The sequence below is a fragment of the Alosa pseudoharengus genome, unplaced genomic scaffold, assembly GCF_046254945.1.
Source record: "Alosa pseudoharengus isolate Yale_2024_CS ecotype anadromous, Long Island Sound unplaced genomic scaffold, YU_APseudo_1.1 YU_APseudo_1.1_scf_11, whole genome shotgun sequence".
Lineage (NCBI taxonomy): Eukaryota > Metazoa > Chordata > Actinopteri > Clupeiformes > Clupeidae > Alosa > Alosa pseudoharengus.
Window position 1 is genome coordinate 25,313,444 of NW_027468576.1, and position 14,842 is coordinate 25,328,285.

Consider the following 14,842-nt stretch of genomic DNA (forward strand, 5'->3'; position numbering starts at 1 on the left):
CAAGATGAGAGGTTCTCTCTACGGTTTTTGTTTTCAATCTAAAATGCATTGGACCATCCTAACCAACTTCAGCTAAACACAATTTGTACCATACACCAGTCCCTCAGCTCCACCTCAATTTTTATCTGTCTCCATCTAAACTGGGGAAATAACTGCAGTCATTAAAACCTGATATAAATGAAAGGTGAAATCTTTTCAACATCAGATGGCTTGGCCAGGTCTTCATTTTATATCTGTCATGTTGAACGTATACGTTACCCCCCAGGTAGGAGAAATGAGCACCGATAGCACTCTTCAGAAATCCTCTCGAGAGATATTAAAAACATGTGAGACTATAATGAGAAAATAATGAGAACTGAGTAAAAAAAAAAAGCTGTATAGCTATCCCAAAAATCTACGAGCAAAAAGTAAGACCATCATAAACCATTAACATCACCAACTATTAAATACATAAAGCACATGTGCAAGATATGGCCTTGCCGAGAGACTCATGGTTTAGTGTTTTTTTTCCCTTAATGATTAATTTGGAGAGAGAAAAAGAAGAGGAACTCTCTTGGCAATTTTAGCTCGTCAGTGGAGTCCGTGGCAAGATATACTTCTGTCAGCCTACACACAGGAGAGTGTCTACAGATGGTTAATCTTTGCAACTAGGGTTCCATGACAGTGTGTAGGTGTGTGTGAGTAAGGACTACTTAGAGAATATCCCAAGCTGTTCACACACGCTCAGTTTCTCATTAAAGGTGAGATTTGTTTTCAGGTTTGTGAAAGATATTTTATTTGAAATCAACAGCCAATCAAATGACACACTTATCTTTCCATGCACCTGTAGCACATGTGTTGGTTGGTTGGAACTGGTTGAATGGCTTGAACTGAGCCCATATGTTTGTTTCTCATTCAGAAAGCCAGAACTGTGTATGAGGGTTCAAACACCAAACAGACAGCTGGAAGACCTTGAGGAACAATTTACTGAATTTGACAAAAAGTGTATGTGATCATAATCACATACACACCTTTAAGGCACCGTAACAATATTTGTTGGCAGTAGCCAATTCTATTTCCACTATTTTTAACACCACTTTTGAACAATATACTCAAATAAATTATTTTATTTTATTTTTGACCCGTCTGACACATATATTTCAATATTTCAATAGCCTGAAAGTAAGACTTGCATAAAGACAAGTGCTATTTCTAAAATGGAGTTCACTACAATGTATACTGTAGTACAATCACTGAGAATCTTTCATTCAGAAGTAATGGTCTCACCTGGAATTTGTGGGCAGAGATTTGCTGTTGAAATGGATATTCCCTCTGCAATAACAAAAGAAGTTGTCTGTGTAATGACATTTCCAGAAAGCTTTTACTCCTGTGAGGAGGGAGAGAGAGAATGCTCTCTGCAACGTCTGCATTCAATTGCACCTGCTCACATCTCTGAAATGACTCTCTATTGCTGTGTTGGGAACCCGACCCGCGGCACAATCTATCCGGAGTCTGGTGGTAAAGCCATTAGGGCGAGAAACCACGCGTAGGCATCCTAACGCCATCTAGGAAACTAATGGAGGAAGAGGGCTTAAGGTGGCCATTCTCCCAAACCATGACCCCACTCCCCACACAACCAACCTCTGTCAGTCCCACCGCACTCCCACCCTCCCAGAGAGGTTCATTCAAATCAAAATAGATCAACTTAACAAGATTGTTTGATTAGCTCTGTGTTAAGTTTGGGATCAGCCATTTCAACAATGCTTAATCTCCATCCGCCTGTCCATGCGCTTAGAGAATCTGATTATGGATTATAAGATTGTCTGGAGGCCTACTTAAAAGGACTTAATATCCATTGATGGAGAGAGGAGGTGAGGACATGTAATACTTCAGATTGGTTTCATCAAGAAAGGCATCATTAGGGGAGAGGTATTTTTCTCCCTGTGTGCCATTAGGATCTGTTTAACGTTATTAGATGCTCTGTATGTGTGTGTGTGTGTGTGTGTGTGCTTGTGGTTTGGTTGGGTGGCTGTGTGTGTGTGTGTGTGTGCATGGACGAATTATGAACTTTCGGGCCCCTGGGCCCAGATGTATTAAGGCCCCCCACTAATTGTTGCATATATGTGGGGGGTCGTCCCCCCCCCCCCCAGACATTTTTTAATTTGTTTGATGTGATGTTTCTGTATTCTGGTGCATTTTGGGGATGACCAATACTGTACTTGAATTCAATCAGATTCATAGCCTACATCCTGATGTGTTGATATTGAGGCAATGATTCCATGCAATGGCTTGGGCTTCAGGCCCCCCTGACCCCTTGGGCCCCTGGGCCTGGGCCCGGTAGGCCCGTGCAGTAATCCATCCCTGTGTGTGTGTGTGTGTGTGTGTGTATGTGTGTGTGTATGTGTGTGTGTGTGTGTGTGTGTGTGTGTGAAAGTGGGTAAAATGTTGAGTGTGTTGGTGTGTACAGTGTGTGTGTGTAGTAATGAGCGGCCAAAGATGAGCTATTTCATGCAGACAGATCTCAACCTTCTTGGAGGGAAAAAGAAAGAAAGAGAGACAAAGAGTGAAGGAGAGAATGAAAGAGACTGAAAAGATAACGGCATAAAGAGTTTTGAATTGGTCTGAAACACATTAACCAAATCAAAAATATCTCTCCATAGTGTATGTATAGGCTACCATATAATGTGTAGTGAATGAAATAATTTCAAATAAATTTCAATTTGTTAAACACACTCTCACAAACACCATTATGCACAGGCTACCTACTAGAAGCCATTGTTTGCACAGCAACAAATCAATCAACAAAACAAACTTCTACTTTATCTTGCTGTCTGGGCATCACGTGAGTGCAATGCTTATAGTACACTTAACGCTACGATTGCCATTCCAATAGTAACTCTTCACAACGTCATCGCAACGCATTTGTCACTGCACTTTCTGTCAGACGACTGCCGGTTTTCAAAATAACTCTCATGATCACAATCTAGTCAAAGTGATGCAACGCCTGTGACAACATGAATATTTGAAAACAGAAGATGGTCATTCCAAACCGTGCGTATTACGCGTCTACTACCACAGCAACCCGTGTCTTATGTGCTGAATCAAGACCAAAACAAAGCTTGAACGTAAGACAGTTGGCGGAGGGTGTGGGGATTGTAGAGCAGCGGACGTCAAAATCTAAGGATGGATATCTGGCTTAGAATCAACCTCTGACTCTTCTAGTGCTACCGCTGGTCATGTCTTTAACAAAATGCATGGTCTTTACCAAATGCGCCTCCAAATAACAGTCTGCTTCCCCAGGAGTGAGAGAAAACGCGGATTGCAGCAGAATATTTCCTTGTAACCAGCCGTCACAGGAGTCTCCAACGACTTCTTAGCAAAGGACTACGGATGGAATAACCTGTAACAACCCGTTGGTTTATGCCGGAAAACCCTAACAACCTCCGTTTTAGTCACTCAATTCCTTAAAAGAATATAATAAGGAATGTTTGGATTAAAGAAACGAAAGCTGTTTGGTGTTCTCTCGGTACCGGTCATTGTGGCAGTGATGTGTTGTGCACAGAGGTGAGTATTTATGATAAGCGGGTGTGCGTGGAAGATATTGATGTTGTGAGGAAATTGGGGTAACCCTCTTTTTTCTTCCTTTTCAGCGCAAACGAGCCCGGTAACATGTCTTTTGTCAAAGAAACAGTGGACAAACTCCTAAAAGGATATGACATTCGCCTTCGCCCAGACTTTGGAGGTATGTAGCCCGTGGTCACATTTTGGGGGCCCTTTCATGCTGTCTTCACTTTATGAAACTTAAAACGTTATTTTTCCTACGTTGTAAGACATGTCAACGTATTCAAAACATACATGCCATGCTTATTTTAGGAGCGCCGGTGGCAGTTGGAATGAGTATAGACGTGGCGAGTATAGACATGGTGTCTGAAGTCAATATGGTAAGTCTACCTCCACCTCCTTAGTGCCATTCATTATTTATCATAACCATCTGCTGTTATATTTGCTAGATGTAGATATTGTTAAAGACCCGTTTGTGTACCAACTGATGCGTTGGTGTCCGCTCATGAATAACGGACTGTTACATGGAACATTTACCGTTTTTCTCAGATGGCGCACTGGCAGGAAAACAAGATGATTGACAGGTGCTGGTGGCCCTGCGGTGTACTTGTCACCTTTTTCTTATCTCGGATTTTTGTTCAGTTGGCCTGCCACAAAGTATGATCGAGGTGTGAAATATTAGTCTTTGATAGATTAATTTGGCACCAACAAGACTGAAAATAGATTATTTTATGTTTCTCTAATTTGGAGAATGAAGGAATACTGAATGTCATTATAGTCATTCAACAGTCATTCAACAGTCATTCAACTTCATAGAGTGATTATATACTGAAGAAGCATGGTATTTAAGTAGATTTAATTTCCTCATGGTGATTTTCCTCAAATGTAGCTCAAGCACAATTTCTATCAACATTTCTTCTTGGTTGGGTTTTGTAGATGGCAAATCTGTTTCTCAGCAGAATCCTAATCATCCTAATGGGTTGAAGGTCAGGGTCCTGGTTTGCACAGTAGTTAGCATGACCTCAGGACGGACTTGCATGCGTACACACACACTCAAGTGCCACCATCCATCTTCATTTTGAAATGTGAGGCGCTTGCTGACTGGGCAGGGTGCAGGGCTGCCATGTTCCCTGGTAGAAACAGCCATTCATGTTATCAGGACAAGGATTTATTGTGGATGCTTCCCTGGAGTATGAAACAAAAACAGGGGCAGCAGAGCTGGGTGTAAACAAGATACATGTCACAAAAAGGAGCATTTGTCCATGTTGTCTTTCTTTCTTTTTTTTTGTAACACTGGTCTGTTATCACACTCAGCAAACAAAGATGTTCCAGGTGTGCATGTAAATAGAGACATTCCCAGAGTTCTCAGAGTTGTACTGTTGCATTGCTTTATCGTTTCTAGCCAAGTCCATTCCATTATCATTAGTGTCTTTGTTAGAGCCCACCTGGCAACCCAGGATTATTATCACCTCTGCCTAGTGTCCCCTGTCACAAACATATGAGACCACTAGCTGGGTTTGAATTACTGTGGCTAACAGACACAGCACCAAGCAGATGGGACCCAGGGCACAGGGCTCCCCTTTCACCTGGGCATCATCTCACAGTGACAGCCCCAGCCCACCCCTTATCCCCCCGTGGTTCAGTGGTGGGGCGGGCACATGTGCCCTGGGGCTGAGGACATTTAGCATGATTGATTATACAAAGACTGAACACCTGGACTAGAGCTCAGTCTTGTTTTTTTGTTTGTTTGTTTAATCTACATCTGTTGAAGGATAAAACAAATTTCATGACAACTGGTCATTGGCAATTCTTAGATATGTCTACTTCCAATGTTATAAATGTGTTAGAGAGGACATCTGGGGAAAAAAAATTGCCATCAGTATAAGGTTAAATATTTGCATGCAGTATTTGTGTTTGTAGTGTTTTTCTATTGTTCCTTAACTAAACATAATTTAAGTAAGACAAGTTGCATCATCATATTGTACTTTTTTGTAGCACATTTATAGAAAATGCGGAATGGACAAAAACTGTTAGACAGAAAACTTTAGTGGTTAAGTTCTACAACTATGTCTGTTATTGTGATGTTCAAATTGCATCTGAAACTTTTGTTGGTATAGGCTGTTACTTAGTGTGATGCATATCTGAAGTATTTCCTCTGCTAAGTTCAACCAGGTCAGCTTTACTGAACTTATGTTTGATGGACATTTGTGTTCCACAGTAAAAGTTTGTTAATATGACCTTTTTAAGAAGTGTAGTTTTAAAATAAAGCATCAATTTGACGAATTGACTGAATTGATGAGTTGATCTAATGGAAATTACTGAAATATGTATTTTATGGCAGCAAATGGTATTTTTGCTCTTCTTTTCTGCAATTGTCTACTTGTCTCTGGATGTGGTCCATAGAAGTGGATGAGAGTCAGTATGAGATCAGATTGGTAGTGTAATGTCTAAGTTTAAGTAAGGGTAATCTTGGATTTAAAACAGGACTTTGTTTTTTCTGATGGAAAGGTTGGTGACAGATTAAGGTCTCACTGCCATTTGACTGATGTTATGTTCTATCAGATTGTTTTACAGATATTAGAAAGGGACAGACTTTTGGTTTACACAGGTCCATTCACAAAAAGAGAACAACAGTTTGAAAAAAGTTTTCACTCTACTTGGCCTTTTCTATGACACTGTCCATGGTGCTGAAAACAGATCAGTGGCACTCCTCCAGTTGGTTCTAATACTCTGCTCAACATCTCCTTGCCTCAGATATGTTTGAGGCATACAATTGATATGTTGATTGATGTATTTGTTGTGCTGTATGAGCTGCATGAATTTTTAACTGCAGTCACATAAGAATGTTATTAGGCATATTAATAATTAATAGTCACCACAGTGAATGTCATTTGGAGTGTAAAGTCAAAACAATCCCTCTGTTATGAAAGATTTATTATATGTCCTTTAGGTCTGGAGGATTGTACAGACTTTTTTAAGTGTGTTAATCTCACACTTAAACCTGTTACACTGCCTCAGACAGGTAAAAATGGGAGGCTTGATAGGATTTGGGGCGACTAGATGAGGTGGTCACAGTGCGTTGCCAAAGGTGTCTCAGTGGATTATCTCTCTTTGGAGTCGCAAATTAGGATTATTGTATGCTCCCCTTAGTATTGTTAGCTGCAGTGATCCTTGCGAGGGGATGTGGCAGGAGGATGCTGAGAGAGAGAGTGATAGAGTGTGTATGTGTGAGAGAGAGAGAGAGAGAGAGAAAGAAGCAGGCACTCTGGGTGGTGGATAGGTTCCTTGAAGGAATCTCTGTGGAGTGTTGAGCGCGGCGCTGTCAGAAAGACCTCCCCTCACATGGGGATTACCATTCTGAGAGGCAGATTAGCCTGTGTGTGTGTGTGTGTGTGTGTGTGTGTGAGAGAGAGAGAGAGTGTATAAGAGCACTAATGCCAGGCCTCCAGTACAATGCTAGCTATACTGAGCTGCAGGCAAGCTTGGCTAGTTCTCTTTAACCGCTGTGAGGTTTCAAGACAATGGGTCGAGTCAGTTCAAGTCTCTCTATTGTAGTGCTTGTAAGTCATGCAAAGAATAATGCCATGTATAATATAAACAAATGTTACCACTATTTACTGTTAATAATCATAATCCTTGGTATACCCCAAATGAATATGTTAATAGTACTAGTACAGTGATCTTATCACTTTAAGTATTTTGTACACAGCACTCATGGGCACTGATAAAGTTGAGCTCATCATTTGATCACTGGATCACATTTTACTGTCCTATCCAGGCTATTAAGTCTAGACAAAAAACTAAAATGTCATAACCACAGTGTAAGTTACAGGGTACGCTTCTGCTTTAAATGTCTGAATGGCAGGTTTGAGCCTGTGCACAAAGTCTCATGTGATATATTTTTTAATTCATTTGAAAGGTAAAGTTTAGTTTTATATTCAGTTATACTCAAGCTGTCACATTTTAATGTCACAACAGTGTGAATTGATAGGCTGGCTTTTGTTATAATGCCTCAGGCCTGAGTTCCTTGTTAGAAGTATCATGCTGAAGTTTTTTTTGGTGCCATATTTTTAAATGTTAAAGGAACAGGCCTAATGGATCTTCATTGAAAACTCTATTTGTACCCAAACATTCCTTTGAGAAGTTTAATATGCAACTCCACCAATTGTAGACCTCTTGTGACTTTTGATGATGGTTCATTTGTCAGTAATCTTTCACTTTGATACTTCCTGGTCATGAAACTGCAGTTTCCTGTGTGCTTTCCTGAGTGTGCGAACGCAATTTTCATGAGCGTTTACATTTGACGTTACGATTTTATTATGCACTAAACCACAATGTCTGTTGTGTCGGACTTTTATGGATACCTTGCCCACGAAAAAATCCTTTAGTGCGGCACACATAAAGCAAAGCTGTTTTGTTCATTTGAATAAAAGGCTTCTCAAACACTCTGCACAGGTTCACGTAATTGAACCTGGGAGCACAAAAGGCTCTAAAATTTTCAATTATTTAGCCTGGTGCTGGGTCCCAGGTTGGTTTTAAAAGGAATTTGTTCTTTAACATTTTCCACTTGATTGTCCTTCTTACTTTTTCTGCAGAGCTTTCACTATGCTTTAAAAGGAAGGGGGTAGGGGGCGAGGAGGTGCTAGAACCCAGAGAAGCAGCTTTTAATGTGTCCAAACTCAGAATTTCTTTTGCACACCTCAGGCTTGTAGAACTGCAACACACTCTAGAACACTGTGGAAATGATGCACAAAAAGTGTAGTTTCAGCATTCCTGGACCTATGCAGGCAGGTCCACTAAAAGTTTCCAAATTTGTACACAAGAATGAACAGCACTTTCAGGGGAAACGCTCTGAGATGTGTGGACATAGAACTAAATAGTGGTAGAAGTGGCATTCTGACTCGCAGCCTGGGTTTGTTCCATACTAAGCATGTAACAGGCAGGGTACGAACCCATGTAGGACTCAGTGTTACAGTTAGTTTGGCTTCCAGTCATTTCATAAATGTGAAATTCAGAGGAAAAAACACTGAGCACATCTATCCTCAGTAATAATCATCAGTGGAGGTACCCTAGCAAAGCAGGAAGCGGTGAACATGGAGGAACCCTGCCCACGTCATTTCTACACAATTTTTTTTCAAAATGTATTTGTGCTGTAGAAGTGGCTCCAAATATGGCAGTTTGCTAATACCACCTTAGACTGGTGGCGGCCAATCCAAACCACTTCCTTGTGTATAAATAGCCTGCTGTCATGGCGATGAAAGACGCAGAAAAGCTCGAGGTGGAGAATGTGCCTGTGTGTCGACTCCAGGAGTGGCGTGGTGGTGGTGGTGGAGTCTCATTAGCCCAGCGCGGTAGTAGTGTCTGGCTGGCACGGAGGAGCACTTTGTCAAGTGCCAGCAGGCTCCCGTGCTCGTGCCATCGCCCTGCATTGTGCAAGGCAATCATGATAATGACAACCATGCGATGTGCGCCAGCTGTGGATGTCTCTGGCTCGTAGAGAAAGTGGTCATTTTAGAACCAGTCCTTTTTCAATGTAAAGAGGAAAGACTAACATTAAACATGCCACTGAAGGACCAACTTCAAGTATAGAAAAAAATATGTTTGATATTGAGTCACTGAATAGGAATCCTTAGTAGCTGTATTAATATAATATATTTCTTACAATGTCATATCAAAAGGTGTGTTTATATTAACATAAATATGTGTTGCTCATAGTCATTTAATCTAAAGTAATTTAATAATGGGCTTGGAATACAATAATTAATTAATGAATGAACCCCTAGAGATCTTTCAGCTGAACGATTCGAGTGTTAACCAAATTTGTTCCGGAATGCCAAGCACGTGCTGGATCCATATGCTCCTGTGGTTTAGACGCTTGCATTTTAACAGCAGCCAAGTGTAAATGGAGATGGACATAGAGGCATGCGAATGGCATGTGTTGTTGAAGACAACGCTTGTGTGCCATGCGAGTTTGATTGTTTAGTGAGGACAGGTTTGTGTCTAGTGTGGACCGCTCATTACACATAGACTTGTCTTTGAAGCTTTAAAAACTAAACCTTATTGGAAACAATTGGCTGCAGAGAAATACATATACTGCTAACCCATTTATAGTCTGGTTGTTTGAAACCTATAACTGTAGGCCCGTAGGTTGGAAGAAACACACTGCAAGGAAACAGGGTGTACTCATACTCATTTTTGTGTCCTTGAGAGCAGCAGTCATGTAAACATGGACTCTTCCCAGTGATCCCCTTATTTTAGAGCCTCTGCATCCTCTAGTTGGTTGAAGCCACTGTATCCAGACTGGGCTGGGTGTATGCTGAGAGAGCCAGATGCATTTCCCTCTCACTGGCTTTTCAGAGGGATTTGAAATGCATGATGGGAATCCTGATGGGAATGGGAGCGTAATGAGTGCTGGAAAGAGTGACCCGCCGCACACTATAGTCTCCTTAGCGGCGGCTCAGCACTGTGTTTTACAAACAGTAAATACAGTACTTTCAGGATGTGCAGTCCTTTTACCTCACTGTTTATATGTGTGTATCTGTGTGTGTGTGTTTGTGTGGACAAATGTGTGTATGTGTGTGTGGAAATAATGTTTTTCTTTTGACTTCTCGGTGGAAACCTGTTGTATATTTAGACCTCAGGAGCTCAGGAAAAGTGAATGGGGACACACTCTCCTGTGGCAAATGCTTCATGCTTCCCATGCTATGAATGCTTCCCATGCTATGAACTCACACAAGGTGGAGTCATAAAGCCTGATAAAATAGATGTTTCAAATAAAAGAGATTGTGAGCAAGATAGAGGAAGAGAGGACTAACTCAGGAAATATACAATCCCTGCAGTTGTACAGCAGTAATATTCACTTAAAAAGCCCTGTGAATGATATGTGTTGGGTCGTTAAGTGCAACAGCTTGCCAGGATGCTAGTGATGTTTAACACAATGATTACACACTTATTAATTAGTAATTATGGGGGGAGTGAGTGGTAATTAGCAGCTTTTGGTAATAGCGTTTAGCGTTAGCCATTGCAGTCGTTTGATGGCATTTGTACATGATGTGGAGAGCATTTTTATTTCTTCTCTAGTGATGACAGAATACTTCTCGCAGTGCTTTCTTGACTTCCACCAGGGATTGGGAAATGACTCTGAAGTGCTTTTGGACTCCTAATCGTCCAAAGACAGCATTGATCTCACTTAAATACCACTCAGAATTATTGTAATACTCGGCTACTATCTTCTAGACTGTGCAAGGGAAGACTGCTTGGAGGCCATAGATCATCTCAACGGTGTATAGGAGGCACCTGCACTGAAAGATGCTGGTCCATAATTTGGATTGTAGAGAAGCAATGCTGTAATGCTGTCTCGCTGAAATTATGACATAGAGACGTCAACACATATTCAGACACACGCAAACTGACAAACGTGCCGACACTGAAAGACATGCATACACACTAGGGTGGTCCTTATTTTAAAAGGTTGTGCTTTCTGAAGTCTGACCCCCTAAGTTTATTTCTTTTTCATAGAAATGAAAATGTAGAGGTAGCTCAGAGGTTGAAATTTCTTATAAATGGCCAAATTGTCACATTTTTACCATTAAATTATGGCTAGCTGTTGATGACTAGATTTGTTTCATTCTTGATAAAAGCTATCAATAAAAACTAAAAATGAAGCCAGGTAATTTCTGAATGTTGCCTGGTTATATAGTACTTATGTTTAAACTTTCACTGAAAATGTATTAACATTGTCTCATACAGTATACAGCAAAACTGTTAAGCTTTCTCAAGAAAGAAGAAGCATATTGCTGAAGTTGATCACATTGAACAGTATTGCACACTGACTTGGACAACAGTTCACCAAGTGTTCAGTGGTCATTCCTGTGGGAGATGGCATCATATAGAAGAAAGTTGTATTTGATAACCACTCAGGATAAGATTACAGGAGCAAAGCTGCCTTCTAAACAGCAGGTCCTTAGCTACTTCCTCCATTGTCATTTGCAGCAGAAGGAGACAGTTAGGTTAACTGCTACTAGAACAGTGGAGAAAGTGGAGGAATTCTGGGATATGGCTAGAATTCCTCTGCGCCACAAGCAAGATATAATAAAGAAGATTGAAAAACTGTTCACAGAATGGACGGCTTTGAAAAAGAACGCCAAAAGAAGGTCAGAAACACAGCAGAAGAAAGAAAACATGTTTACCTCAGACTATAATGACATTTTAGATGTTGCCCATTAACTAACTTTAAGTTAATTGAACTTTGCAAATAATGTTTTTTCAACAAATATAACATATTCAGGGGGGTCAGAGCATAAAAAAACAGGTATTATTTTTTCTATCAAAATAAGGACCACCCTAATACACACACACACACACACACACACACACACACTCACAGTGAGAGAGACGACACACTTGGACACTACTGCTGCCAGTGTTACTTAGTAGGGTCATGCTCCAGGCCTTCACTGAGTCAGTGCATGACTGCTTCTCATGTCACTCCCATGGAAGATAATAATATGGGAAAGGGAAGAGTGTAGATCAATGGCTGGTATTGATACAAACGCTTCTAGGTTTCGAGGCAGGTCGGTGGCTGCAAGTCCAATCAGAGTTGCCTGAAGGCAGCCTGTCATAGAAACAGTTTGAAGGGGAAATGCAGCCGCGTTTTTTAAAAGAATGGAGCGTGGTTTTGATAAACGAATTAATTGTAATCCATATCAGATGGCCGACGCTGACCATACAAGACTGCCTGCTAAAGCCTTTGTAAATCATGCTGTCAGAAAGTGCCATTAGCAAGTAAATTATTTTCCATAAATCTGCCGCGTTCTCTCCCAATCGACACCATTTGACTGGTCTGTGGGCTTGCAGAAAAGTCGAGACTATGAACTTTTTATATGGGATATGTAGTGCATGTTTTAGCGCATGCTTTTGACAGGCCAATTTTCATGTGTCATTTAACCCAATAATAAATACGGGCTAGAGGAGTGGAAAATGTGTTTATGAAATATTAAAATGGGATTGACACTTGCTGGCACTAACTCTTAATGTGCTACCCCACCCCCACCAAACCCCCATGCGCGCACACACACAAACACACACACACACACACACGCACACACACACACACACCAGATGCCTGTAAATCCCATATTTCACAGCAGCAGAATGGATCAGTCATGTAATGCCGTCAAGGACCATCACAATCACTCCGCCGGGCATAAATATCTACACTCTTTCTCCGAATCGTTGCTTATTTGATTCACTCTTGTCATAAAGCTAATTGAGGAGCCCATATTGCAGTAAAGTAAATATATCATGGAATTGAAGTGCAACTTTAAGGCCCCATGCTGAGCGGGTAATGAAAGTACATGGTCATTATGTGTGGCATTACTCAGATGAGACACGTGTGGGCTGAGCATCGGTGGCTCGTTATGGTTTCGTAAAGTAATTGAAAACTGGCAGAAGAATTCTATCAAAACTTTTATGCATTCATCTCCAGATAGATTGCGTCATGTATTTCTAAGCGTTTAATTTTTTTTCATGATTATTTTATTTCCCTCGTCTCTTGGTCTTCTGTCTGTCTCGGGCTGTTAAGCGAGGACTAGACAGGATGCATTTGTCCCTTGTAAAGTGAAGAGGCTGTTTGTAAGAGACATGTGGCGACACGGAGCTACAGATGCTCTGGCATTGATAAATCCGACGGATATGGCACCATCTCTCCCTCCCTCTCTCTCCTTCCATCTCTTCTTCCCTCTCTCTCTCTCTCCCTCTCTCATTCGCTTGCTCTGCTCTGGACTAGCCATTTCCCCTCAGCGAGTCACCAGAGGACCATGCTGAAACAAATTGATTCTGCTTGATTGCTGTTTTTCTTTTTTTGCTTTCCCATCGAAAGTATCCTCCAAGTAGCAAAGCACTGGAGATTTCACTTGGAGATTTAATTCCTGTTTCTGTTTGAGCCCAACACAAGATCAAGTCAAAGACAAGCCAATGAGATTATATGTGCTGGAGACAATATCCATCATAATGAGTGTCATCATTTATGAAACATGCTGTAACATTATTATGGGTATAAGAGTTTAAGCACTCTTATCTAGCTTTACACATTAATGTACAAGATAGTTAACAGAGAGGATAAATATAGCTTGCTAGAGATGTGCATGCCCTGATTGGCTAGTTTTAGATGATGTTTAATTTGCACTGACATAATTCCTGAGCATTTTGGTGGTTTTGCTTCAAAACATGTCAGGCACAAGAGTCCTTCATCCAAATGAATGACTAACACTCTCAACAACCTGCACACAAGAATGCAACATCCGCCCGTGTGAGATTGGCCACACTGATAAGCTGCGTAACGACTGTGTTACCCGGGTGGTGAAATCGCAGCAGTTGCCTTGGGAACCATCATTTGCTTTCTATCTGAAGACGGTAGCAACACTTAAACCAGGTGATGAGGGTGTTTGGGAAAGTGTGTGTGCATGTGTGTGTGTGTGTGTGTGTGGAAGGGGGGTGGGGGTGTGGGGGTGGATTGGGCAATAATCACATGAAGAAAAGCACACAGACACAACGGTCTCAAGTCCCTTTGTGGACTGAAAAACACACAGCACGGGGCACTTGCTAAGCGATCATGGTGAGATCTGATTCTGGGCAAATAGGTGTGTGTCCAAAATGTATAATAGGCAAGGTCTGATAGGCAACAAAAGAGATTTTCACAAAAGGCTTGTATTCCAAGTGTTTCACTCATTTAAGAATTCAGATGGGAAAGAAACAAGCTTAAGCAGCCTTCACAGGGCGTCCACAGTCAATGGTTTGTATTGTTGTTGTGGTGTTTTGTCAGTGTGTTGTGTTGAATTTGTCCACCCCCTTATTTGCAGTTGGACTCACAAGAAAACGTAGGTGTTTAACAGCTCTCCTGACAGACAGAAAGGCAGAATGAGAAAGAGAGTGTGTGAGAGAGAGAGAGAGAGTGGAGAAAAAAACAAATCGAGGTGTCGGCACAGCACCCTGAAATCGCCAATCACACACACACACAGACACACACACACACGCACACACACACACACAAACACACACACACACAAGACATCAGCCCCAAGCCCAGCCCGCCTGTGTGGGCGTAGTGCTGCCGAAAGCACGTTGTCAAGGAGATGGGATTTATTAATATATTTATGGCTTTGTTTGCTTGCCCCTTTATTTTTAGCTCGATAGTGGGGTAAGCTCCCTGTAATTGTTCAATCAGCGGATATTTCGGTGTACAGCATCGCGGTAACCTGGTGTTTGATAAGTGCTTATTAAGACTCTCAGGAGGGTAAATATG

The 14,842-nt window shown here is 41.3% G+C and overlaps 1 protein-coding gene across 3 annotated transcripts in view; it reads left to right on the top strand.

The window, feature by feature from the left end:
- The first annotated feature begins 3,463 nt into the window (after positions 1–3,463).
- The window catches only part of gabrb3 (gamma-aminobutyric acid type A receptor subunit beta3), a 44,543-nt gene continuing 33,164 nt past the window's right edge, over positions 3,464–14,842 (top strand). For all 3 annotated transcript variants that reach the window (XM_076277586.1, XM_076277585.1, XM_076277588.1), the window contains exons 1-3: positions 3,464–3,543; positions 3,630–3,721; positions 3,853–3,920. In XM_076277586.1, coding sequence (XP_076133701.1) covers positions 3,464–3,543; positions 3,630–3,721; positions 3,853–3,920 — 240 coding nt within the window. The remainder of the gene's footprint in view (positions 3,544–3,629; positions 3,722–3,852; positions 3,921–14,842) is intronic.